This window comes from Narcine bancroftii, chromosome 2 (assembly GCF_036971445.1).
Source record: "Narcine bancroftii isolate sNarBan1 chromosome 2, sNarBan1.hap1, whole genome shotgun sequence".
Taxonomy (NCBI): domain Eukaryota; kingdom Metazoa; phylum Chordata; class Chondrichthyes; order Torpediniformes; family Narcinidae; genus Narcine; species Narcine bancroftii.
In genome coordinates, this window is record NC_091470.1 from 321391041 (window position 1) to 321418439 (window position 27399).

The following is a 27399-nucleotide window of genomic DNA, read 5'->3' on the forward strand; positions in this document are numbered from 1 at the left end:
ACTTTCAATTTTTTACTTATCAGTGAGACGTAAATGTTTTTCAAACTGCAATGTTGAGAAAGTAGCTGAATCAAATTAATGTAATTACTGCCCTGGTGGACGTTCACACTGTGTGCATTTTTAGACAGGAAGCACCTGAGTGCAACAGTCCCAGTAGTTGGACGTGCAGTAGAGTGAATGACCAACAACAAATTTTTCTGGTACGATTTACACTGCAGGCTTCATCCAAAAAGTTGGAGGGGTCCTGCAGGATAAATTATGGTGCAGGAATTGACTCAGAATTCCTACACATTTGTTTTTAGACTTCCCGTGTAGCGGCAAAATTCCTTTATTGTGCCATTACATGCTTGCTGTCTAAAAATCAAAATTGTTATAGTTTATTTTGAATGCGTTTTCCAAATTAGTATTTACATATAAGTGATGATGATCGGCAAAGGTGAAAACTGTGAGATGGTTGGATATAACTTGAAAAAGCTAGTAGAATGAATTCACAGCGTTTGTGTGCATCCAGAAATAAAAAGGTAAAGGTTCTGAGGAAAATATTTTTATCTCGGTTGTGATTGAAATCTGGAATGTATTGCCTGATTAGATGATGGAGACAGGAACTCCTGTAATATTTCAGACGTGTCTGGATGAGCACTTTAATCACAAGAGTTTGTAGACAATGGATAATGCTGGAAAATAAAATTATTGTATGACAGTCGACATAAGCAAGGTAGGCCACTGGGCCTCTTCCTGTGTTGTCTAACTTGAGAGGTTTGTTTGCAGAAATCCTTGTTGTTTGGGTGATCAGGAGTTCCCTTCCATTGACAAGCATTGACTGTATAGAATTTTTTGAAGTCTTTAATGCATCTTGTTAAATTTATGTTTTAATGGAGAAAAGAAGTCTAATACTGAATCTCCCATAATTAACTATTTTCTTTTAAGTATTCAAAGGTTGGAATTACAAAATTTTTAAAATTCTCCATGATCCTGTTAGAAAATGAATGCCTGTTCTTGCACCTTCCCTTAATTAAAAGATGTATATATGCAATGAAACACAAAAGTCTGCAGTCTGTGATTGTACTAAAAGATAGAAATGCTGGAGGAACTCAGCAGGTATTGCAGAGTCCATATGAGCTCAAGATATGTATTTGATATTTCAGGCCTGAGCCTTTCTTCAAGGTGTGAGTAAAAAGCTAGCAGGTGCCTGATTTAAAGGCTTGGGAGAAGGAAAGAAAAAGCAGGGGGAAGAGCACAGACCAATAGACAAAAGGTGATAATTACTTGGATATGGATACAAGAACAGGAGAGCTAAGGTAAAAATTGATTGGAGAAGGGGTGGCTATGCAAGTGGAGGAAAGGAGATGGTGGGAAAAGGAAAGAGGCAGGAAGAGCAAGAGGAAAGGAGATAGATGGGGAGGGGTGCGGCTAACAGAAATTGGAAAAGTTGGATGATGCCCAGATGGAATATGAATGTTGTTCCTCCAATTTGTGGGTGGTTTCAATCTGGCAGTGCATAACATGATGGACAATAATGTCAACAAGAGAATGGGGTGGGAATTGAAATGGGTTGTCACTGGTAAGATCTCTGCTATTGCAGTGAACAGAATGAAGGTGCTCAATGAAGCGATCTCAGAGTCTGTGTCCATTCTCTCCAACATAGAAGAAATGACAATGTAGTCGATGATCTCTGCGGATTCACAAGTGAAGTGTTGCTTCACTTGGAAGGACTGTTCGAGGCCCCGAATGGTGGTGAGGGAGGTGATGTGAGAGCAAGTATGCCACTTCCTATGGTCACAGGCATAAGTGCCAAGGGGGTGATTAGTGGGCAAAGAGGAATGGATGAGGGAGTCACAGAGGGAGAGGACCCTGCCACAGGCAGAGATGGGCAAGGTGTATCTGGTGGTGGAAATGGCAGAGATGATATGTTGGGTGCAGAGACTGTTGGGGGGGGGGGGGGGGGTAGGTGAGGACAAAGGGAATCCTATTCTTTTGCATGAGGATATAGGGTGCCAAGGCAGATGTGTGGATAATCGAGAATATGCAGGTGAAGCCAGAGTTGATGGTAGTATCAGGGATCCACGATTTTTTGGAGGATATCTCGGATAATCTGGCATGGAAGACTTTGTCCTGGGATGTGACGGAGACAGAGGAATTGTAAGAAAGGAATGGAATCCTTACAAGAGACGGGGTGTGAGGAGGTGTAGTCAAGGCAGCTGTGGGAGTTGGTGAGCTTGCAGAAAACGTCTGTCAAGAATTTATCTCCCAAGATGGAGAAAGATAGACACAGGACAGAATGTTGTGAGAGATGGACTAATGGTATTTGAGGTTAGGGTGGAAGTGGATAAAGTTGACATCTTCATCATGGGTGCATGAGGTAGTGCCAAAGTAGTCGTCAGTGAAGCGGAGGAAGTGTTGAGGAATCTTGTCTTTGTAGGCTTGTAGCATGGATTGAACCATGTAGCCAAAAAGGCATGCATAGCTGGGACTGATGCAGGTTCACATGGCTACCCTAGTGGCCCACGTGACTGAGACTAATGCAAACTCTCACCCTGCCCCATCAACATACCGGACTGAGTCTCCGACGCAAACTCTCATTCTGGCCCTGGCAGCCCACAGCACCGAGCATCTGTCACGAACTTACACCCTGGCCCCTCTCACCCACCCCCCAACTGATGCTCAAACCTCCAATTGCATCTTGCACTCTTGGAGTCTTCCTACCCTCCACCGCATGATCAACTCCATCCATCTCCCCTGATTAACCACCACTCACCCCTGCCTGGTCTTTACCATTCCCTCTGACATCCCTTCTGAGGGCCTACAAGTTCTGTTCTCAGAAGAGGCTTCTCCTTTGTTCCCCTTTGGCCATGCCTCATCGAGATCTGTGCATGCCATGATGTGCAGAGGAATGGATCAGAGGTCAATCCACGGGACCATAAGAGTGGCAGAGAGGATCACGAGAGTCTCCCTCCACCCCCTGCCCCCATCCATCAACATGATCTCTGGGATTGTTGTCTGAAGAGGGCATGCAAAATCACTGGGGACTCCTTCTGACCTGCACTCAGCATCTTTTAGCTGCTTCCATCAGGGAAGAGATACTGGAGTATCAGACCCAGCACCACCAGGCTGAAGAACAGTTTCTTCCCACGGGCAGTGAGAATGCTGAATGACCAAAGGAACTGCTCACACTATCCCATGCCGACATGTCTGTCCATGGTCTCGTGCTTTTCCAGACTGAAACCATCTGCAAATTGAAGGATCAACACCTCATATTCCAACTGGGCACCCTTAACAGGATGGAATTAACATAGACTTCTCTAGTTTTCATTTGAGCCCCCTCTGCCCATACATCCCTAAATCTCCTTTCCTTCATCTCCGGGTCTCTTCCTTTTTTCTCTCTCCTTTCTTCCAGTTCGGCATTCAAAGAGCTATCCCTTCCACAATCAATTCTCACCTTTCCTCTCGTATCCATATCCATTTATTACCTTTTGTCTGTTGGTCTGAGCTCCTCCACCTACTCTTTATTTTCTTCTCCCCAGCCTTTTAGTTCAGCTGTCTGTCTGCTTTTTTTACTCATATCTTGAAGAAAGGCTTAAGCCCGAAATGCCAGTAAAAACTCTCTACCTCCTATGGAAGCTGCAAGACCTGCAGAGTTCCTCCAGCATTTCTGTTTTTATTTAAACACAATGACCATGTGTCCTGTAATAAAATATTGAAGTTTTTTTTTGTCATGCATGCTGAAATGCTGAGAAAAGCTTTGTTTTGTATGCTATCCAGGCAAGTCTATCCATACTACAATTTTTGCATGTATTAGATTTAACTGAAGGATTTGCACGACATTCTGAGTTTTTCTCCCACCCCAACACCATTGGAGGCCCTTGCAAAGCTCAGAGAAGTCCTAATTTTAACTTTCCCATGCAAAATTGATAGGATTTATTGTGATACTAAATATTTGTATGTACCCGATACAAGTATTTTTGGTGTACCTGAAGCATAAAAAGAAACTGAAAATTTATGCCCAGAACTTCTGTGGATGACTAATTATGATGTAAACCATTGAGTAAATGTATCCAAGTGAAAGACCAAATTTAAATAAAAATTTAAAATTGTCTTGGAATCTATTCCAGAAGCTGTTTAAAATGACATGGGAGTTTTGTTTTATTTGATGCCTCTGGTGGAACAGGAAAAACTTTCTTTCTTTATCTACTTTTACCGAATGACCACAAGACCTTAAGAAAAAGGAGCACAAATATGCTCTTCAGCCCACTGAGTCTACCCTGCCATTCAGTCAGGAGCTGATCCATTTTCCCCACTCAGCTCCACTACCCAGCCTTCTCCCCATAACCTTTGATCCCTTGGCTAATCAAGAACCTATCAATTTCTTCCTTAACTACACCCAATGACTTGGCCACCACAACTGCCTGTGGAAATGTATGCCACAAATTTACCACCCTCCAGCTAAAGAAATTCCTCTACCTCCTGAAGTTGTGCCCACTTGTCCTCAACTCGCCTACCATGGGAAACAACCTTTCTATGTCGACTCTATCCATGCCTTTCAACAATCAAAATGTTTCAATGAGCTCCCCTCATTCTCCTAATTACAACGTGTGCAGGCCAAGAGATGTCAAACACTCCTCATATGAAAACCCTTTTATTCCCAGAATCATCCTTGTGAACCTCTAACACTCTCCAATGTCAGCATATCTTTTTTAAAATGAGGAGCCTGAAACTACTCACGTGAGGTCTCACTAGTGCCTTTTAAAGCCTCAATACCACATCCCTGCTTGATATTCTATTCCTCTTGAATTCCTCCACCACCAACTCCACATGCAGCCTGCCCAAGAACTCTCAGGTCCCTTTGCATCTGGGTATTTTCAGTTTCTTCCCCATTATAAAATCGTCTGCCTTTTTTTCTTCCAAAGTGCATATCCTTACACTTTCTGACAGTGCATTTCATTTGCCACTTCTCTGCCCATTCTCCTACTCTGTCATTGTTCACCCTGTTTCCTGAACACAACCTGATCCTCCACCCATCTTTGTATCATCTGCAAACTTGGCCACAAAGTGATTCATTCCATAATCTAAATCATTAATATACAACACAAAAAGAAGTGGCCCCAACGCTGACCCCTGCGGAACATGACGAGTAACTGGCAGCCAACCAGTCTGGAAGAGGAGAATGTCCCTGTCCTGGCTGCCACTGTCAATTAAATATGGAAAAGGTTAGAAGAACCTGTGCCTCATTGCACAAGGTTGTCTTCACCTTTCCTCAGCTCGCCGAAGCCCAACACTCCCGCTCCAACACTTAGCCAACAGAGAGACTTAAACAAGCACCTTCCTTTCCTGGTGCTTTTTAAAAACTCCTCTAATTTGCAGTTGAAGACAAAACATGATTGCCCTGGCTGTGGGTATTGGGCATTATTTCAACACTATTAACACTTGGCTTTCTATACTCTCTTTAAATGGAGTATAATGCAGAGACTGCTTAAAGAGCACAATTTAGAGAGTATAGTGATACAATAAAAAAGAAGGATTAATTTGTCCCAAGCAAAGATGGCTGCGGGGAAGAAACTATCATTAAGTCTACTGGTGCTAGAGAACTGTGTGTATGGGTGTATGTGCGCGTCTCAGTGCGTGTGTGTCTATATATGTGTCGGAGTAAGGGTGAATATATGTAGATATGTCTATTGTGGAAGAGTGTTTACATGCATTTGCATCTGTGTAAGAGTGTATATGTGCATGTGTGTCTGTGTTCAGTAATATATACATGTAAGATGTGTCTGTAAGGTGTATACATGCATGGAAGAGTATGCACATGCATGTGTGATTACATAAGAGTTCATATATGCATGTGTGTCCGTGGAAGAGTGCATATTTCAGTCAGTAACTAAGTTAAACTATCTAATTTTCACTCCCTATTCATGGAATTATTTATTCATGGAATAGTTACATTTGTATTGAATTTAGAAGGGGTGTTATTAAACATGATTGCTTGGAAATAAATGCAAATGTAATGATTGTCAACATTATAACCTGTGTAACATTGGGCATAGTCATTTGTAAATTCTAAAATTAGTAACCCCTGCAAGCTGTTTACACAATGGTTTAAGGATCCCATCAAATAAAATTGTTAGGATACTAAATAGATTTGAAAAAATGCCCCATTGCACCTTCAGTCTTCCTTGTTGCGGATCCATTTTATAGGCGTGGTTATTTGTAAGTAGTCTTTTTTAATGTCTCCCTCCCTTTGTGCAGAGTATCTTTTTTGTGAATTGAATTAGAGGAATATCTGCAATTATCTGTCTTGAATCCTCACATATTTTTGCCTTTGAATTTTCTGATCTTTTATTGAAATTTAATAACTAAAATTAAGGAAACCTGAAAAATCTTTTTGGCACAAGGTAGAACAATGAAGTGAAAGCTTGTTGCTTTTTTGAAGCAAAAACTGATTAAAAAATGTTGTGCTTTTAATTACAATGTAAAAATTGTGAGTTCAGTGCAAGTGGTTGCAGTAGTAATTTATTGAGTTTGTGCAGCTTTATTGCTGAAATAGTTTTACAATTCCCTTTTAAAATGTAAATTAATAAAACTAATCAGTTATCAGAACTGTACCAAAATGCTGGGGATCCAGCAGGAGAAAACAATTGAGTTTTTTTTTGTTACTTATTTTCTCCAGTAGAGAATTAAAATTTTTAAAATTTCTTTTGCAAAGTTAAAAGTTACATTTGTGTTCTTGAGGGTGTTTTTTTGAAACTCCGGATACTCATAATTGTATTTTTAAAATCTTGTTTTTTTTAAATGCAGAGTAATTAATTTTCCAAAATATCAATTTTTTAAAAAATCATTATTTGTCATGAAAGTTTTATTTGGTAAATTGTTTCAATTATTTTCTAGTTCAGATTAAAATTATTAGCTTTCTATTGTTTTTAGAACCTGGATAATTTGACCATTCAGATGACTCAGGAAGGTGCTGGATTAACCACTGCTCTGCGGGTCCTTTGCCATATTGCCTGTCCCCCTACCCCCATTGAAGGTATGATACTTGATCACATTAATAGAATGGTAACAAAGCACAAACTGCTTGATGAATTCAGCAGGTTGAGCAGCATCTTGAGGAGGTAAGGAATTGTCAACATTTCAAGCAAAACCCTGTTTTAGAACTGAGAGTGGAGAGGGAACCTGTTTTTTTTTCATCCACTACTCTTTTATCCATTAGCTTTTCTTTAAGCAACCTCAGAAAAACTTGATTTCGATTTGAGTTGAAAATGTTATATTTTTTAAATTCCGTTTCAAATGGTGGGAGTTAATCAAAGCCCCCGGGGAAAACCCATGCAATTACGGGGAGAACGTACAAACTCCTTACAGACAGCGCGGGATTCACACCCCAGTTCCAATCGCTGATGCTGTAACATCCTTGTGCTAACCATACCACCCATGGAGCATAAAATTATTTAAAATCAAATAGTGCATTTATTTATATTTTAGAATTGATTATTTTGTGATTCTAAATGTATAAAGTGATAATTTGCAATGGCAGATCATCAGTTGATATTAACAAAAAAAATGGAAATTGAGGAGGGAAGCAGCTAATATTTTAAATTGAGTGATGTTTTCTCAGAATTTTGATTCAGCCCTTGTAAGTTTTGGATTTTTAAATGAAAATTGTTGAAAGTGAAAACTTAGAATATCACATTAAGTAAAACAAGATGTCTGGGGCTTATAAATTGTGACCAGTTGAGAGATTGTTAAAATTGTAGCACCAAGATTTAAAAAGAATAATAAATAAAGGTGGATCAATTTAATGTCAGTCAGGTATAGTAAGAGAAGTTTAAGGGAGAGATGAAAAATACAAAAAAGTTTGAGTAAAAGTTAAGCTTTAGATATTAGTGTTTTCCAAATAAAACGTGACATTCTGTCAATTATGTTTTATTGCCAAAAAGTTGACAAACTGTAATTGACAGTTGGTTTGTGTTTATGGGTGACATAACCAGGAAATGGAGATAGCTTCCTGTGAAGATGTTAGATTTTGTATACCAAACAGAAACTTCACACTATTCAGTAGTTTACAGTGGTGAAGCAGACACTTAAGATGTTGTTTGCATCAAGATAATATTGCATCTTGGCTAAATCATTTAGATTTTTGAGTTTAATGTGCATTTTCCTTCCAACTGATGTCACTGTAATATTTGCCTATAAATAATAAAGAACGTCTTTATCTTCATTATTTTCAAAGCAAATTGAATACACTGTTTTGCTAACTGGACCAAAGTTATTTCATTTGTGTTTTAAGTCTTGCAGTGACTAAAATAAAGCTTCAGATGCTTCAAACTAATGCTTCACCTATTTCCGTATAAATACAATAACCTGTTATTGTATCTTGCTGCTTTTTTTAAATAAGATCTTTTTCAGATCTGGAAATGTCGAGCAATATGCTGTTTGTGGTGGACCGCCATTCACAATGGCAATGGAAAGCCTGTGATTTAAATGCTGGCTATTATTAAACTATTTATAAAATTGCAAGATTCTAACCAATCAGTCTTAAAATGGATTTAAATCCCATTCAATAACAATGGACAGTGAGCAAGTAGCTTTTATTTCATGTGTTGACTTATTTTTCTTGAAAATAGCTTGATATTTCTTTCACTAGGTCAGCAGAAAGATCTAAAGTGGAACCTTGCGGTTATACAATTGTTTTCGGCAGAAGGAATGGACATATTTATTCGAATTCTGCAAAAACTTAACAGTGTCCTAATATTGCCTTGGAGATTGCATGCGAATATGGGAACTACTTTGCAGAGGATTATGATCCTTTCCATCACAAGATGCACCCTCTCTCTTTTAAAGGCTATGCTGACAGAACTTCTGAGGGGAGGGTCATTTGAATTTAAAGATGTACGGATTCCTACTGTATTGGTTACTCTTCACATGGTCCTTTGCTCCATACCTTTGTCCGGGCGACTGGATGATGAAGAGCAAAAGATTCAAAATGACATAGTTGACATTCTACTCACTTTTACTCAAGGTGTTAATGAACAGGTTGCTTATTCTGAAGAGTCTCTGGCAAACAATACCTGGTCATTAATGTTGAAGGAAGTCCTTTCTTTTGTACTGAAAACACCAGAAGGAGTTTTCTCTGGGATCCTACTGCTTTCAGAACTTTTGCCTTTTCCCTTGCCCATGCAAACAACACAGGTGAGATTCAGTATCTGAATTTGTTCTGTTGCACACACTAATGACACACAGATCATTCAATGTTTACTGACTGTTTAAATGGGAAATGGTCTGTTTCACAAGAAAATGTTCTATATACCTCCTGTACCCTAATAATTATCTACACTAGTACCACAGAAGACCTATGTACACTATTGAAACACCACGTTTTTCTTGCATTACTATAACTGTGAATATTCAGTTTTGTTTATTATCTCTTTCAATATTGTAATTTAATGTATACTGCAATTCTTTTTGAGCTAATGCATGGTGAAGTTCATGTCTATCTGTCTCTAGAATGATGAAACCCAAGGCACTTTCAGGTAAAGCCACATAATCTCCCCCTTTGTGGCTGAAGACATACTCACCTGAATTCATCAGAAGCCCCTCTGAGGCACCAACATCAACCCTCCTCCAGGAGGGATAATCAGTGGAGCACAGCTATAAGCGGCTAGCCGGCAGGGGCTATGACAGCCCGGCTGTCAGCTCCTGCAATGGGGCCGCTCTCTGCGACTCAAAATGTGGCGTAGCAAAAGCTGTCTTCCCTACCCATAATCACCCACGCAGCTTGAAATGTTGTGGGAAACAGAGTGGTTCCACCTGCGTGGGGTATTATGGGTAGGGAAGACAACCATTGCTATGCTGCATATTTATGACAGGTGGCGCTCTGCCTCCATCAGATCCGGAGGTGCTACTGCATATGAATAGGTTTTTCAGGTGGACCAGTTAATGCTGCAGCAGTCTTTTGGGGCTGCCACCTGGAAGGTGCTTTAAGCAGTTTTAAATTCACTCCTTTCGCTGGCCTCAAGGCGGAGGGTCCACCTAAAGGACCTTCATATTGCAGTTGAGTGGCAGTGATCCCTAACCTATGTTTCTGAGAGATGAACTATATACTTCAGGCCATGCATTGGGGAGGCAGCACTAACACTGTCTTTGCTAAATGCTCTTATTTACATGCTGGATAATTTAACCAGCATTGTTATTCTCTCCCAGGCTAACTATTTGAACAATGGGGATTGAATTATATTCATTTAACTTTGATGGGCGGACAATGTTTTTAACATCCTCAATGCCAGTCTCCTAAACCTAACACATTCCATTCTCAGCTATGTAACAACAAAATATGGTGTACTTGGATAAACTGTTCAATGATGTTATCAGAGCTTCAGCAAGATTATGTTAAATTTTTTCTGACCCTAGTCTATATTCTCTCAAAGGCATATGGATCAGCATTGAGAATTCCAATCCCTACATTAAGAGAACATAAAAGCCCAGTGCTTATATTATAATTGAAGCCCATATAACAGAAGTGTTGCACCACTTCCTGAACTGCCTGTTTGTCTTGTTATGCATCTTCCTCTTCTGCTTGAGACAGGGTATAGTAGAATAAATAAATTGTCATTTAAAGTCTTTCAACGTAACTGGGAGAATGACAATGGCCACAATTTCCTGAGATCTTTTCTATCCTCGTCTCAAAAGGTGACTTCACGCAGAATTAACCACAGAATTGTTTTTTCATTTGACAGCCAATTTCAGCAGAAGATATAGGTATTGCACTGAATACTCGAAAGCTATGGAGCATACACCTTCAAATACAGGCAAAGTTTTTGCAAGAAATAGTGCGTTCCAGCTTTGGATCCACCTGTCAGCCTTTACAGCAGATTCTCCGACGTGTGTGTATGCAACTCTCTGATCTGGCTTCCCCCACAGCGCTTCTTATCCTGAGAACTGTATTAGATCTGATTATTGAAGAATTAAGCAGGTATTTTTTTTATGTGCTCCATGAAATTTTATCTGATCTATCGTCACCTTTCTGCGTTTAGTGCATGGAAACTGCTCAAGGAATATTTCTTAAAATTCTAAAAAAGACAACTTTGATTTGGAAGACAAAGTAGAACATGCAAGGGCCTTTTTTATTGAATGTCAGTGCATTTACACTTGGGGCCCTTTTACTCAGTTTAGAACTTCACTGTTGTAATACTCAAATAATTTTCATCTCGCAGTCCTCCAGAAGGGAAAGACAAGATCTTCACTGCCCAAACTGCGCGGCTGCTTGCATTACTGGATTCTTTAGCTTCTCATGGAGCTTGTAAGGTTGCTTTTCTGCACCTTTTAAGCGGAACCAGCAAGGGTGATGAGAGATTTGGAGAAGTATTCCGAGGGATGTTGGAATTGTTACGGACAGTGGTCGACAACGTACATCATCAGCATTGTGCTGAGTATGTCGCCTCTTTCGTGCAGTCCCTTTGCGACCAGGTAAACATTTAAAAAGCTATTTATTGACCTCATCTTTTAATTATCCTGCATATTTAAATAAAAATCCTTTTCTTATTGTTTGGGAAAGTGCGTAGTTGTCAAGAAACTACTCTGAATCTTCACCTTCAGGTTGAGGTAGGAGTAATAGTAATTGCAAGTAGAACTAAACACCGGATACATATCTTTCTGAAAAGACTCTTTTTTTTCTGTGCCTCTCATTGAACACTTCCTGCTATAAGAGAGAATTTAACAAGTGTCATGAAATCTGGTCAAGATTTTGCTCCTTAAAGTTGCTGTTTTTGTTTTACAGTTTGTCTATATTTCAATTGTGAAATATAGGGTGCAATAATTTTGCTTTGACATTTTGCCAGTAGATCTTTCAAAGTTTAAAAAAAAAATAGGTTAAAACAAAATACAGGCATATCCTGCATAACACAGTTTAGTAAAGTGTGGGTTGTGATATAATGCAGTTTGAAACTTTTGACCTGCAATTTTAAATTTGCAACATTTAAGTTTTATTATTTCTGCTATTTAAACCACCTCATAGTACTTTGCAAGATTCTAGTTCAAAATATTTGAAATGTTGGCACTGAGCTGTGGAATAGAGAGAGTTAAGTGGCTGTTTTGAACGATATTGCTGACCTGCTGTAATCGGGCACGCTGCCTTCCATTGATGGGGATCTGTTTTTTTTTTCTCATCTCTGCTCTGATGTGGCAGACCAGCAAGTTTCCAACCACTGAACAATGCCAGTTTGTATGGAGGGGAACCACTGAAATTTGCTGTGAAACAGTGACTGTGTTGAAAATTATTGTTGTCACCGCTGTGATCAGGCTCCCTGCACTATTCCGCAGTAGTACCAATATAACTTTGGTGAAAGTCTCACATGAGCGATTTGACATAAATCTAAAATAGACAAATATTTAATGTTCATTTCTGGCCAATTAAAGATCAATTGCTAATAAAGATCAGTTTTTTATATATCCCTTTTGTAGGATTATAACATATTGCATTAAACTGCATTATAATAATGCTTTGAACAATGTGGTTTTCCATCGTACTGAACTTGAAATACATGCACGATGTTATACAAGTATGCTTGTTCTGTGATCATTCAAAACCTGAATAAAAGTGAAGACTGAAAATATTCAGCAGGTATTTTTCCATGTGGAGTGAAAAACAATAAAATATTCATTTTGTTGATCTTTCTGATTTAATGATAGATCATCAGCTTGAAGCATAAACACTCTTTTGCAGTCTACAGTTGCTATCTGAACTAAGTATTTTCCATTTTATGGATTTTCCCCTCTGCATCTCGTAAGGCTAAAAATGAATTTATTCCGTTTCACAGTTGTGCTAGTCTGAGAATATAGCATTCTCTTTAGCAGACATACTAAATAAACTGATTTGTCCTTGGCCAGTTGCTATTCTTCTAAGGCACAGTCTTTGGCTCTGATTGCTGGTTCTTGTGCACAAGAGCCCTTGGAAATTCAGTTCTGACTTGCATTTCTTAATATAAATTGGTTGTTTCTTCAGTTGTAGTTATTAGTCCTTCAATTTGGAGATAAATTGGAGAGTATTGTTTGAAATTATGCTTCCATTGCAAGTGGAATATAAACTATCAATGATGTTCTGACACTTTTATTTTTACTCCCTTTGCAGGACATTTCATTGATCATGAATCATTCATCTGAGGGATCTGGTTCTGACTTGGAGCAGTTGTCCAATTCCCTGCCAAGTGGTGAATTTTTGTCATCAATTTGTGATACTTTCTTGCAAGCACTGGCTAATAATGACACCACGTACACCACACTTCTTACGTGCCTCAGGACCATGATATTTTTAACAGAACATGAATATGGGTTTTTCTATTTAAAGAGGTAATGTTATCAGAAGCAATTTCAAATATTTGACTTTAACCTTGTAAGCTGCCAATTAATAAGAAGGCAGGCAATGGGCTTGGCCTCGTAACCTATTATTGAAGTGAAGAATTTTACTTCATTTGAAACAACCTTACTTCTGGTATTCTCAAAGAATGTGATGGTTATTGTGAAACACACATCCTGTTTGTTTCTCTGCATGGATCATCCAACTACCTCAGAAGATGAGAATGAATTCCAAAATAAGTTATGGGACCGTTTTTTTCACTAGAACACTGTCAATTCCTTCTAGTTTAAGATCCAGATCCCATATCAGATATATTTGTAGAATGCTTTAAGGAGAACCTGAAAATTGTTGACCACTTTTGGAGAATTTATAGACATTTCAAAATACCAAATCAGACTGTGAGCAAGGCAAAACTTTTAAAATTAAAATTTATTGTTTGAAGACAAAATGACCATTGTACAATTTGAAAGAATATTTGCCCAATTTGTTTGATGGAAGTGAATATTATTTAGGTAAACATATTATCTAAAGTTACAAAAATGCCTTTAATTTGACCGTTATCAAATGTATAATTTGAATGGTAGTATGGTTTTGGATTTGTGTTTCGTTGATGAGAATTTTTCTATGGTTTTTAGCTTTGTGGTCGAGTTAAGCAAAATTATCCGTAAATGGCTTCAAATATTTTTAAAGAAACCTGGTCAAATACTTGCTATCATAGATTCCCTCACAAAAAGTTTGTTGAAAGTATATTTTTTCCCCTCTGAAAGCCCTCTTGCTGGGTATCTCCTTACTTTTATGTGAGTGGCATTTTAAGTTTTGTGCACTGTAGTCTGTCCCACTCACTCCTTCCTTATAACTTTCTTGGTCTGTTTGTGTCTTTGGTTATCATGCCAGAAATGCTATGTTTTGCATATTCATTCATAATTTCCAGGCATTTCATAGTATACTTTCCTCCTGTTCTTAAATGCAGTGTTTTCATTCTAATGACTCTGACCAAAGCTGATGAGCCTTGTGTTCTGTTGTATCCTGTAGTGTTTAATTGGATGCAATAGATTTTGACTCAAATTATTGCATCAAGCCATTCATGTCCAATAACTCACCACATGTTGCTTTTTCTTTTACAGCATGAAACATTCCAGTATTTGAACTGGATGCTGTTTATATTGATGAGGGTGTTTTTTTTGCCTTCTGTATTACTGTCACTGCTTATCTTTCCTGGACTAGTCAGTTGGAGTTCACGGTAGAAGTACATGTTGATGAGGAGGACAGGGCAAGTGAGGAGGACTTAAATAAGAGCCTTAGTCAAATTAATTGGATTCTGAGAAGGCTGCTCAAATCATGACCAATATTTTATTTTTTTGTTGATGATTTTGTATCATATATTTTTAAAAAAGTGTGCAGAATTGCACAATATGTTTGAGCACTTAAATCAAAAATGATAATAAAATCCAATCACAAGGAACACACCAGCACTCAGTCAGTGGAAGCTCTCTACAAACATTCCATTCTGACAAGTTTCCTTTAGTGTCTTTCTTTGTTTTTAAACTCCATCTGCTTTTTGTTCCATATTTCCAGTTTTCTTCCTTACCTTTGTCACAAGTCTTTTGAGTGATTCCAATTTGAATACTGATTTGAAAATATAAATTAACAATTGCTATTCTTGAACAGGAGAAAATGTCGCACCTATTATTGATGTGGATTTTTAACAGAAGATATTAATCATCACACAAATAACCAAAGGGGTCATTATTTTAAAATTAGAACTTGTTAATCTTGTTGATATAAGTAAAACACAATAGGCTGCAGATGCTGTGATTGTAGGAAATGCACCGAAATGTTGGAGGAACTCAACTGGTCTTTTAAGGATCTCGGGGAGACGTTTCAGGCCTGAGCCCTTCTTGACACTTTAAGCTTTACCCAAAAGTCATGTTTGGAAGGGCTTGTATGAAAGAGCAAATCATGAAACTGTTTGTTGATGAGCATATAATTAATTTACTTATTTTTAATTTTTCCTTTCATGCAGTTCTTTGAGACAATTTAATAATGCCCTATATTCTCTGCTAAAACGTGTGGTTCATAATTTCAACAAAGAAATGGCTGAGTTGGTTTCATCATTGCTCGATTTTTTGCGGCAGATCATAAATACAGATGGTTTGGTAAGTATAAATGTATTTTGTTTCCATTAATATATTTTAAAAATTGCAACACTTTTACATATAATGTTGTGCCTCTTTTTGCAGCATTACATTTGGGAATAATTGCTGCATTTTGTTACAATAAACTTGAAATATTCAAATCTATTTGAGGTTTAGATAATTTTTTTACAACTTATTACACATTTGAATCTTGAAACAAAGTTTGCTAGAACAATAGACAGACTATATATTGTAAGCACAAAGACAGTAGCCATTGATAGTCATTATGTTGGGCATGGTTTTTTGGTTGTTCTATGTCCACTGTCCCATATACCCTCTCCAAGTTCATGTTCATGAGACCAAAGTCCTGCTACTCATCTCAATTCTCATTAAATTGTTAATGACCTTTATGGTCTCCTGCTAGCATTATTATTAATAGTTCCTTCTTTGATGCTACCTCCCTCTTTAAGTATTTTTTTAACTTAAAACAAACATTTAATGCTTTCTTTGTGAAGTATGTCCATCTTCAGTATCTTTTATCTCCAAAATCCTTGAATATGCTGTCTCTTTCCATGTCATTGTGCTACTTTTTTTGGATTTTCCCCAAAAACAAACTGCAGATTTTTCCCCAACTTTTTGCTATTCCTAGACAATCTTATCTTAAAACTCAATGCCAAATTTCACATATATCCTTGTTTATCAACATTTCCATTTGTCCTCCCACAGTCTACACTATTGAAATGGTTAACTGACATCTAGTATTGGATTCTCCAGTTGAATATTAAAAGGGGTGAATCAGTTGTCTTTTAACCGTTTGCTCAATATTTGAATCATCTCAATCTATTTCTCTTTGGTTGAGCTCTTAATCATTTACCATAACACCTATTCGGGTTCAAAGCAAATTTTTATGTAATGATGCTCCTGTGAAATGTCTTTGTACTTCAACATTAATATAATTATTTAAATGAAGATTGTATTTCAAAATCATTTAATTTATATTCATTTTGCACCTATTGCACCAAATGGCAAAATAGTGCCACCATTCACAATATCCTAATAACTGCATTTTGTGCATGTATGAAGATTCTATTCATAATTTTACCTCTGTAACAATTATTTTCCATGATGTCATTTCAACAAGAAGTAAGTTTATGGGTTGAGTTTCAATAGAATTTGTAGAGATATTTATGCGATTGGTGCAAATCAGATATCAGAATCTAAATTGAATTCTGTGTAAAACATAAACTTTGGGGAGGGTATTAATTAATTTCTCACCAGTCTGCAGCCATAAGAATTAGCTGGAAAACAGCAAAATATAAATTTTTGATTTTGAAGGTAACTTTTTGCATTGGAGTTTGGAGTTGAGTAGATTTTCTTGTGAATAAAGAGGAAAGAAAACTGTTTATGTGAAAAGTTAATTTCCACATTGTTAATCTCGTTCACGTCCAATAACAAATGCTTGTCAAAAATTCAAATTAAACCTGCTAAAAGTAAAATTTAATAGCTGATTAAATAGAACCATAAAACACGACAGCATAGAAAAAGGCCCCTTCGTTCCTTCTCGTCGGTGCCGAACCATTTTTTTTTTTTTGCCTTGTCCCACTGACCTGCAACCAATCCATAGCTCTCCATACTGCTCCCATCCATGTACCTGTCCAAATTCCCCATAAATGTTAAAATTGAGCCTGCATTCATCAATGCAGCCAGTAGCTCATTCCACACTCCTTTCAGTCTCTGTGTGAAGAAGTTCCCACTAAACTTTTCCTCTTTCACTCTTACCCCATGTCCTCTGCTTTGCATCTCACCCATCCTCAGTGGCAAAAGCCTGTCTACATTTAATCTATCTATTCCCCTCATAATTTTTAATGCCTCTATCAAATCACCCCTCATTCTTCTACGGTACAGGGAATAAAGCCCTAACCTGTTTTAACTTTCCCTGTAACTCAGTTCCTGAAGTCTGGGACACACCCTAGTAAATCTTCTCTGCTTGCTTTCTATCTTATTATATCTTTCATATAGTTAGATGACCAAAACTGCACACAACACTCCAAATTTTTTGTACAGCTTTACTATAACATACCAGCTCTTGTACTCAATACTTTGATTTACGCAGGCCAATATGCCAAAAGCTCTCTTTACAACCCTATCCAACTATGATGCCACTTTCAGGGAATTATGTATCTATATTCCCAAGTCCCTGTGTTCTACCGCACTCCTCAGTGCCCTTCCACTCACTGTGTTTGTCCTTTCTTGGTTTGTCCTTCAAAAATGCAACACCTCACAGTTGTCTGCATTAAATTCCATCTGCCATTTTTCACCCCATTTTCCAGCTGGTTCAGATCCCTCTGCAAGCTTTGAAAACCTTCTTCTCTGTCCACAATGCCTCTCACGTTGATGTCACCTGCAAATTTGCAGATCCAGTTTCACATTATCATCCAGATCATTGAGATAGATGACAAACAACAATGGACCCAGCACCGATCCCTGAGACACACCACTAATCACAGGCCTCCAATCTGAGAAGCCATCACTCAGCACTGCTCTGTGGCTTCTCCTGTCCGTCATTGTTGAATCCAGTTCACTCCTTCATCATGAATACCTAACGTCTGAACCTTCTTGACTAACCTCTGTCATGGTTTATGAGGTCTAAAAACAGTCAGGCAATGTGGAGAATTCTTCAAGAAGTTTAAACCTTTATTTGCAAACAAAGGCTGAGGCAATCAAAAGAACCAGTGCCCACTGAACACAGTACACAGCCTTTTATATTATATTCCTGACTTAATTATATTTCTGCAATTAATCATTCATAACCAAATCTCTTATCAGTATGCCATTTCTTGATTTGCCACAATTATTTTCCACCTATCATGTTTTGATTCATGGAGTTCAGTCATATCCTGCCACTTGCTACCTTATTCATTACTTATTCTTAGTATCCTGCCACCATTATCTTCTGTTCATTTATTGTGGTCTTGTATAGTAAATACATAATAGATTATTACTTTTTGTAACATTGTGTCTGTAAATTGTAACTTTGTAGAATAGCGTGTATAAATTGTTACATAATAAATTAGTAAATATAATTATGAATACATAGTAAATTGTTACATAGTCATGGATTAATGAATGCATAATAGCTAGTACATAGTTCATGTGGTTTATTTTCCATACCTCCCATGTGGGATCTTGTCAAAGACCATGCTAAAGTCAAGGTAGACAACATCCGTGGTCTTTCCTTTATCAACTTTCCTGGTAACCTCCCTCGGAAAAACTCTCAAGATTAGTTAAACATGACCTACCATGCACAAAGCTATGTTGACGATTCAAAATCAGTTTTTGGCTATCCAAATAATTGTATATCCAATCTCTTAGAAAACCTTCCAGTAATTTACCGACTACTGACATCAAGCTCACCGGCCTATGATTTTCATGGTTACTCTTGGAGCCTTTTTTAAACAACATTCAATGTAGAAAAAACTTTTTACAAGGCACTATTTATCACTATTTGGCTTCTTAATAACCTTAAAGTATGGCATTTTACTTGTGAGTTAACTGTTCTCCTCATAAAATATGGAGTAACAGTAACAAAAAAATTCAAGCTGGCTTTAAACTCCTATAATGTGTACACAGTGAAGTAGACTACAATTTTTTTGATAAATAGTTTCCTTAATTGTCATTCTCTTTTTATTCTTGAACTGACAAGCAAATTTAACAAGCAGATATTGCAAGAAGATATTGACCACAAGAAGTGCTTTCTAAATTTAAGAATTGCTATTTTCATAAATCCTGTCATTAGTTGCTCGAATTGGAATCAAAGTAAACTTTGGGTTTAGTTATTTGAGAATTATTTTTGATAAGTTGGTTGAAAGACTTGTCTAATTGTCTCGTAGGCCAGCTGCGGAGATGAAAGTGGTCCTATGGAGGTAGATGGGCTCCAGACTCCTCGATCTTCAGCACTCAGTGCTGCAGAAGTGAAGCAGCTGTTAAAGTGGAAGGAATCTACTGATGATCATTTGCTGGTTGAACTGGATAAAATTATAACAGTATGATATTTATTTTCAGATCTTTCTTGATAGCAAAGCATTTATGTTTAAATTTTTTAAATGGCTGCAATATTATAGGAAGGATGTGGAAGCTGTGGAAAGGGTGCAGAGGAGATTTACCAGGTTGTTGACTGGATTAGAGAACATGCCTTATGAAAAAATGTTGACCAAGTTAGGACTTGTCTCTTCAGAGCAACAGAAGATGAGAGGTGACTTCATCGAGGTGTATAAGATTATGAGAGGCATAGATAGGGTGGACAGTGAGTGAAAAGTCACAGGCCCAGCATTGATCCATGCAACACTCCATTTACCACTAATTGTCAATGAGAGAAATACCATTTATTCCAACTCTCCTCCTTCAGTTGGTTAACCAATCCTCTATCCATGTTCATACATTTCCCCAAAGCGATTCATCCTTCTGGATAAGTTTATTATGTGGCACCTATCAAATGGTTTCTGGAAATTCAAATAGATGACACTGTGCACTTGTTATATTCTCAAAGAACACCGAGACGAATGACAGACAGAACCTGCTTGATGGAACAATTTCTAGCCAGATCTCTCACTATTTCTTCCTTAATGATAGCTTCAATCATTTTCCCGAATACAGATATTAAGCCTATTGTTTCCTGCCTTTTGTCTAAATCCTTTTTTTTAAATTGTGGCATAAAATTTATTGACTTCCAATCCACCAAGACGTGCCCAGAATCTACAGAAATTTAGTAAATGATCACAAATGCCTCTATTTTAATACTGCCATTTCTTTCAGATCCCTGGGATGCATTCCATCATATCAGGGGACTATCTACCTTTCAGCCCAATAGTTTGTTCAGCGCTACCTCTTCAGTGATAGTGATTGTATCAAGGTTCTCACCTCCCATTGCATCCATAACATCTCTCTTTGGCATGTTAGATCCTCCACCTGAAGACTGACATAAAATTGTCATTCAAATCTTTATCCACTTTTACATTCCTCAGTATTAATTCTCCCTTCTCATCTTCCAAGAGACTTTTGTTCACTTCAGTCACCCTATAATTGTAAAATCTTTTTGTCTGTTTTTATATTTTGTGCTAATTTACCTGCATTATTTATCTTTATTGCTTGCTTAGTTTTTTAAAGTTTTCCCAATCTTCCAGGATCCCACTATTGACAACTTTGCATACCTTAATTTGATGCCTTCCTTTTTTTTTGGTTATCCAAGGCTGGCTCTTTCCACCCTTATCCTTTATTATCCTTGCTTTTAACTAGAATGTACTTTTATTGAGCTCAGTGGAATGTGTCTTTGAAAGTCTTCCAAGTGTTCCCTACTGTCCCACCATATAGCCTGTGTTTCTCATCAATGCAAACAAACTCCTCCTGAATCCTGTTATCGGCTCCATTGTTTAGCCATAATACATTCATGATGGATGGAGAGGCATGATTGCCCACGCTGAATGGCAAAGCACCTGAACTGAACCCTGATTTTAGATAGAACTATTTAACCCTCTATTTGTTTGAGAAATTCAGTCATACTATGATCACTCTTTTCACGAGGATCCTCAACTACAAGATTATAGCGAGTGGTGCTGTGAACAAAGCATAGCAGAAGTTGTCTGTGAGCTGAATTAACTGAATTCTTTAATTGCACCTTTGCAAGAGTTTAAATAATTACAGTTGGTACATTATCACCATCACCTGAACTCGGAAGTCATGCGCCTCTCAGAGTCCTTTGGGGCCCCCTCCCCCACCCCAAGCCACCGAGAACTCCCGATCTTGTGGGGGCCCGCAACTACAGACACTGGTTCGATAATGGGGTGGTGCAGTTCGCCACAAGACTCCCCCTCCCGCCCCCCCCAAAAAAACCCACAGAATTAGGGGGTGACACCGCAGTCTCGCTAATGTGGCTTGAAAGAGTGCTGAAATTCCGTAGGGCAGGTGTGTACAGGTGAGCAGTCCCAGGTGGGGATTGATTGTCACATATTGTCTTGATTCTTTGTCCAACTCTATTTGTTGGTATGCCTGTGACAAATCTAATTTTGTGAACTTTTGCCCTCTATTTAGTGCTTGGAATAGTTCTTCTGCTTTGGGCATGGGGTATTCTGGCACTACTCACTTTTTTACTATAGTGGACAGATTTACGAGATGGCCAACGGTTGTTCCACTCTCAGACACCATCACAGCTTGTGCTCGAGCCCTCGTCGCTCATTGGATAGCCCGTTTCAGTTTACCTATGGACATTTCCTCTGACAGGGGCACAGTTCACATGCAGGCTATGAACTGCAATTGCACAGTTTCTGGGCGTGCAGCTGCACTGTACTGCAGCCTATCATCCCCAGTCTAACGGTATAGTGGAGCATTTTCATTGACACGTGAAGACAGTCCTTATGGAATGCCTCAAGGGTTCTCTGCGCTGGGGGCATGCTACCTGTACTGCTTGCTCCAGGTCCAAATGTGCTGCCTTAAGGTGATCCACAGAAACAGTCTCTTGTTTGCCGCCCGTGTCTAGAACAAACTTTGTGTCATCGTTCTGCAGCACCTTAAAAGGCCCCTCATATGGTCATAGCAATGGCATCCTGTGGCATCCCTGCGAAGGAACACATGCTGGCAATCCTTAAGCTCTGCTGGAACGTAAGACATTGGAAATCCATGCTGGGTGGTCGGGACCGGTGCCAGGGCACCCACCTTCTCTCTCAGGTGTGTCAGTAAAGAAATGGGAAACACCTGCTGTCCACACGCTGCTGGGATGAAATCACCTGGGATTGTTAGGGGCGCTCCATACACCAGTTTGGCTGAGGAAGTAGTTGGATCTTTTGGTGCGGTATGTATACCTAACAATACCCAGGGTAATCGGACATCCAATCTGGCCATCTCACAAATCTGTCCACTGTAGTAAAAAGGTGAGTAGTGCCAGAATACCTCATGCCCAAAGCAGAAGAACTATTCCAAGCACTAAATAGAGGGCAAAAGTTCACAAAATTAGATTTGTCACAGGCATACCAACAAATAGAGTTGGACAAAGAATCAAGACAATATGTGACGATCAATCCCCACCTGGGACTGTTCACCTGTACACACCTGCCCTACGGAATTTCACCTGTACACACCTGCCCTGAGATTTTTCAGCTGCAATGGAAATTACTACACAGAATAGCAGTGGGATGTTACCTTGAAATCGTCATCATGACAGACCAAAATGACAGGGAACACTTACAAAAACTTGAAATGGTCCTAAGCAGACTACAACAGGCCAATGAGCGATTATGACACACTTGGGATTTACACTCGACAAGGAGGGGGTACAAATGGATCCAGTGGCCACAGAAGCCTTTCGCAAAGCCTATATCCAACCAACAAGTCGAAATTACAGCCCTTTCTAGGGCTTATAAATCACTGTCGGAAACGTATCCCTAATGTGTCAACACTAAGCAGACCCCAAAAGATCAAAATGGTACTGGAATACAGAAACTAAAAACATAATTAATCAACTAAAATAAATATTACAGTCAACAAATGAGGTTCTGATCCACTACAACCCAAACAAGGAAGTGACTCTAGCTGTTGATGCTTCACCAGTAGAACTGGGAGCAGTATTGTCCCAAATCACAGGGAAGGATAAGCAACCAGTGGCATATGCTTCGCTGACATTAACTGCAAGCGAATGCAATTATGCATAACTGGAAAAAGAAGGATTAACCATAACCATGTAACAATTACAGCACGGAAACAGGCCATCAAGGGCCTTCTTGCCCGTGCAGAAACACATAACTCTCCTGCATTCTCCCCATAACCCTCCATATCTTTTGCATCAATATACCTATCCAAATTTTTATTAAAAGATAGTATTGTACTTGCCTCCACCATCTCCACCGGAAGCTCATTCCACAGACACCACCCTCTGAGTAAAGAAGCTTCCCCTTGTGTTGGACCTAAACTTTTGCCCCCTAACACTCACCTCATGTCCTCTTGTTTGAATCTCCTCCATCCTCATTGGAAAAAATCTATCCATATCTACTCTATGTATCCCTCTTAAATATTTAAAGGTCTCTATTAGCAATAAAGTTTGGTGTAAAAAGATTCCACCAATATCTCTACGTAAGAACTTTCGCCAAGTATCACTGATCCTGGGCCCCCACAAAGAGATACCAATATTAGCTGCAGCCAGAACTCAAAGATGGGCCATGCTACTAGCTGCATACAACTATGAGGTAAAACATGAACTGGAAATACTCAACAGCCATGTGGATGCCTTATCATGTTTACCACTGCCCAAAACTGAACAAAAAAAAAGTAATTATTAAATGGACATCAGAAGCAGCAGCAATCAACCAAGAACAACTAGAACAACTGCCCATTACAGCCCAGATGATCAGCAAAGAAACCTGAAAGAAGGCAACATTAGGCAAAGTCTTGTACTTCACCCTTAATGGATGGCCAGAATCTGAGGTCATACTAGAAGACCTGAAAACTTGCTTCACACGCTGCCCTGAACTGTCAGTTGAAGAACGATGTTTACTTTGGGGGACTCATACAATTAAACTGGCCCGATGGCAAAACACCATATTATCAGAGCTGCACCACAACCTTCCAGGAATGGTACGAATGAAAGCGCTGGCGCAGATGCATGTTTGGTGGCCACCAACAGACAGAGACATTGAAACAACAGTGAGAGAATGCAAAATATATCAGTCAATGCAGTCAAAATTGCCACAGGTCAAGGCCAACCCATGAAAATGGCCTTCCAGACCCTGGCATCGGATTCATGTAGACTTTGCGGGGCCATTCATGGGAGAGGCTTTCCTTATAGCAGTGGACATACATTACAAATGGCCAGTAGTTTCGCATATGAAAAACACCAAAACCGATTCTACATTTGAACAGCTACGGACCATGTTTGCCACATACGGATTACCTCATGAATTGGTCACAGACAATGGACCTTAGTTTACATCAGAACCTTTTAAAAAAAATTTATGTGCGACAACAATAACACATATTTTGTCAGCACCCTATCGCCCAAGTACTAATAGGGAGGCAGAATGCTTTGTCAAACATTCAAAAAGGCAGTGTAAACCAAGAAACCTAAATGCCTTCTGGACTCACAAGATTGCAGATTTCATATTGGGGTACAGAAGTACACTGCATTCAACCACAAAACGCACTTCAGTAGAATTGATGTTTGGCTGCAACCTGCAGACAAGACTCTCCACAGTTCACCTGGATCAGGGCCTCCATTTAAAAAAATCCACGTCGCCACAGACTTTACCTAGAGCACGGGAGGTAGGTGTGAGAGTACTGGAACAAGATTACAGACAAAGCAAAGACCCATGGGCGGTTGGAGTGATCCTACAAAAGTTGAGCCCCTGCTCATACTCTGTTCAAGTGGGAGTCAGACTGTGGAAATGACACATTGACCAATTGCGGCCATTGTCTGACACTAAAATCCACAAACTACCTCACGACCTGGAGGAGGAGGAACCAGACATGCCGTGGTGTGCCATGGCAATCCAACCCCTTGAGCCGAGTGAAAGAGTGGCGAAGAAGGGTAGCCCAGTAACTGCGACAAGCAGCCTAACACATAGAACCCCGGAGGCCAGCAAAGGCCAGCAGTCGCCATTGACTCAACTATCTATGGGTCCCACCCAGAACAGCCCTGAGCAAGTACCAGTCCAGCATGCCACGCCGAGGCGGTTAAGAGAGAAAGAAGACCACCCGAGCACTTTAAGGACTATGTTCCATAATTATTATTAAGTTCCTTTCTGTATTATAATCACTCAATATATGTACCCTAATTCACAATAGTAGTCATGTAGTAATGGTAGTTAGAGGGAGCCTATTCAACATTTATTGCATGTGTTGTGTATAAGCCTGTTCTGCTGTACATCATGACGCCCACGTCATGATGTCACACCTTATATCAGTAGCCATGTTAGTCTGATGGTATTAAAGAATGAGTAAAGCACCATGTCTCCAAGTCCTAATTGTGTAAGTGCATACACAACCGGTTTAGTCACCAGATCTTGCATGAGGATTATTCTAAGAGGGTCTTGAGCTACCATTAGGTCAGCATTGAGGGAGCTCACAGAACAATATTGGGTCGGTACTGAGGAAATTCTGAGGCCAAGGATGTGGCAGTGCTGATGGAGAACTTGGGTCAATTTCAGGTTAGCTGGTATAACTGAGTAACCAACACATGGAAACCTAGTACAGAATAAAACATTTTTTACTATAATTTTTAACTGAATAAACTGTACTTGAGATATTTACAAAAATGAACAGTAGCTAATAGCTTACATTTGCCATATTTTTAATCTATATTTAAGAAATATTCCAAACCAGTAATTTCATGCAACATTTTCTGAATAGATTAGTCTTGATTTGAGTACAGATTTTATATCTGTTTGGTCTTTCTCTTGATTCAGATGAACCTTTATCAAGAAAAGTTTTAGCTTTTACTACATTGATAGCCAGTCGAGCTATTTTATTGAAATGGAAAGGAGATTCGTCCCCTACACATATGCAGTGGCTTTATGATATAATGTCCTATTTAAGTTTAGAGAAAATAGGATATATTATCAATTTATGAAGATATGGGACCCTTAGAATTTTTTTATAATTGGGTCTTTGTTTGTTCTCCGGGAATCACCAGTGATTCCACATCATTGATTTCCTTTTCTTCTCCAAAAAGTAACCTTGATTAGAGGAAAGGGATGACATTAGTTTAATCTTTTAGTTTTTTAAAAATTTTAATACAACAATTTAATAAACAGATCTGACATGGTTGCATATAATAATTTTATTTCTAGTTTGAGATATAAGTAACTTAATGTAGTTATGCATATTTTATTATTTAACCATTATTTTTTTCTTTCCCTTTGATATGTATTTACCTATATACAATTGATTCATTTTGTCTTTCTTTGGCTTGGCTTCGCGGACGAAGATTTATGGAGGGGGTAAAAAGTCCACGTCAGCTGCATTTTGTAATCAATATTTATTATGTAAACTCAATAAAAATATGTAGAAAAGAGAAAGATTTTACAGCAGTCTTGCATATCTTAGCAAGCAAGTTATGGATTTGTAAAAATACCTTTTCTTTTTGTCACAGGAACTGTGTAAAGAGGACGATAGTTTTGAATCTTTGCTAGAAAATGTTGTTGGATTGCGACAGATATTGGAAACTACTCCAGATGCATTGCCAACCATGGAGCAGGATGTGGAGCCTGTCCTTCCAACTGCAGAGCCTCTTCCTATCCAGTTCAACAACAGGTACACAGCATGTATCTCTGAAAATTCAACTAATCTGTTTTTGGGGTCAAAATATATAAACTTAAAATCTTGTATTTTTAAAATGTTTTCCAAGTGTTAAGATGGTGAAAATCAAACACAAACATATCTGTACTATTTAAGTTTGGAACATATTTTGAAACCTAGTTACATAATGAAAAAGAAACAGTACAAATGCTATGAGATCCATTCTTCAGTAAAGATCTAATTTTAGAACTATGTCTCAGCAGGCCTGTTTATTATGATTAATTTATATTAATTAGAAGCAGATGTAATATTTATTTAGTGTATTTAATTTTGGCATTTTGTTTCAAACATTTTAGAATGACATCAGAGTCGTACTGCTGCAAAACAATTTCGTGACATGTTCATGACATCAAATTTTGATTCACTGAAAAATTTATGGGCAATTAGACAGAATTATAAATGTACATGTTAACTATATGAAACATTTTAAACTTGCTCAAGGGGATTTGTGATTATTGAAAATCCCCCAGTTTTTAGGTTCCAAGTACTGTGGGGCAGTGCCCATGGAGTCATACAATACAAAATAGGTCCTTCAGACCATCTTGGAATTCTGAGCTAGTCCCATTTGCCTGCATTCGGTCCATTCACTTCTAAGCC

At 38.5% G+C, this 27399-nt stretch overlaps 1 protein-coding gene across 6 annotated transcripts in view; it reads left to right on the forward strand.

The window, feature by feature from the left end:
• virma (vir like m6A methyltransferase associated) overlaps window positions 1-27399 on the forward strand; it is a 103915-nt gene that overhangs the window by 54414 nt on the left and 22102 nt on the right. For all 6 annotated transcript variants that reach the window (XM_069921845.1, XM_069921848.1, XM_069921847.1 and 3 more), the window contains exons 12-19: window positions 6913-7015; window positions 8630-9174; window positions 10719-10954; window positions 11196-11448; window positions 13109-13326; window positions 15357-15489; window positions 19359-19511; window positions 26597-26757. In XM_069921845.1, the coding sequence (XP_069777946.1) occupies window positions 6913-7015; window positions 8630-9174; window positions 10719-10954; window positions 11196-11448; window positions 13109-13326; window positions 15357-15489; window positions 19359-19511; window positions 26597-26757 (1802 nt within the window). The remainder of the gene's footprint in view (window positions 1-6912; window positions 7016-8629; window positions 9175-10718; window positions 10955-11195; window positions 11449-13108; window positions 13327-15356; window positions 15490-19358; window positions 19512-26596; window positions 26758-27399) is intronic.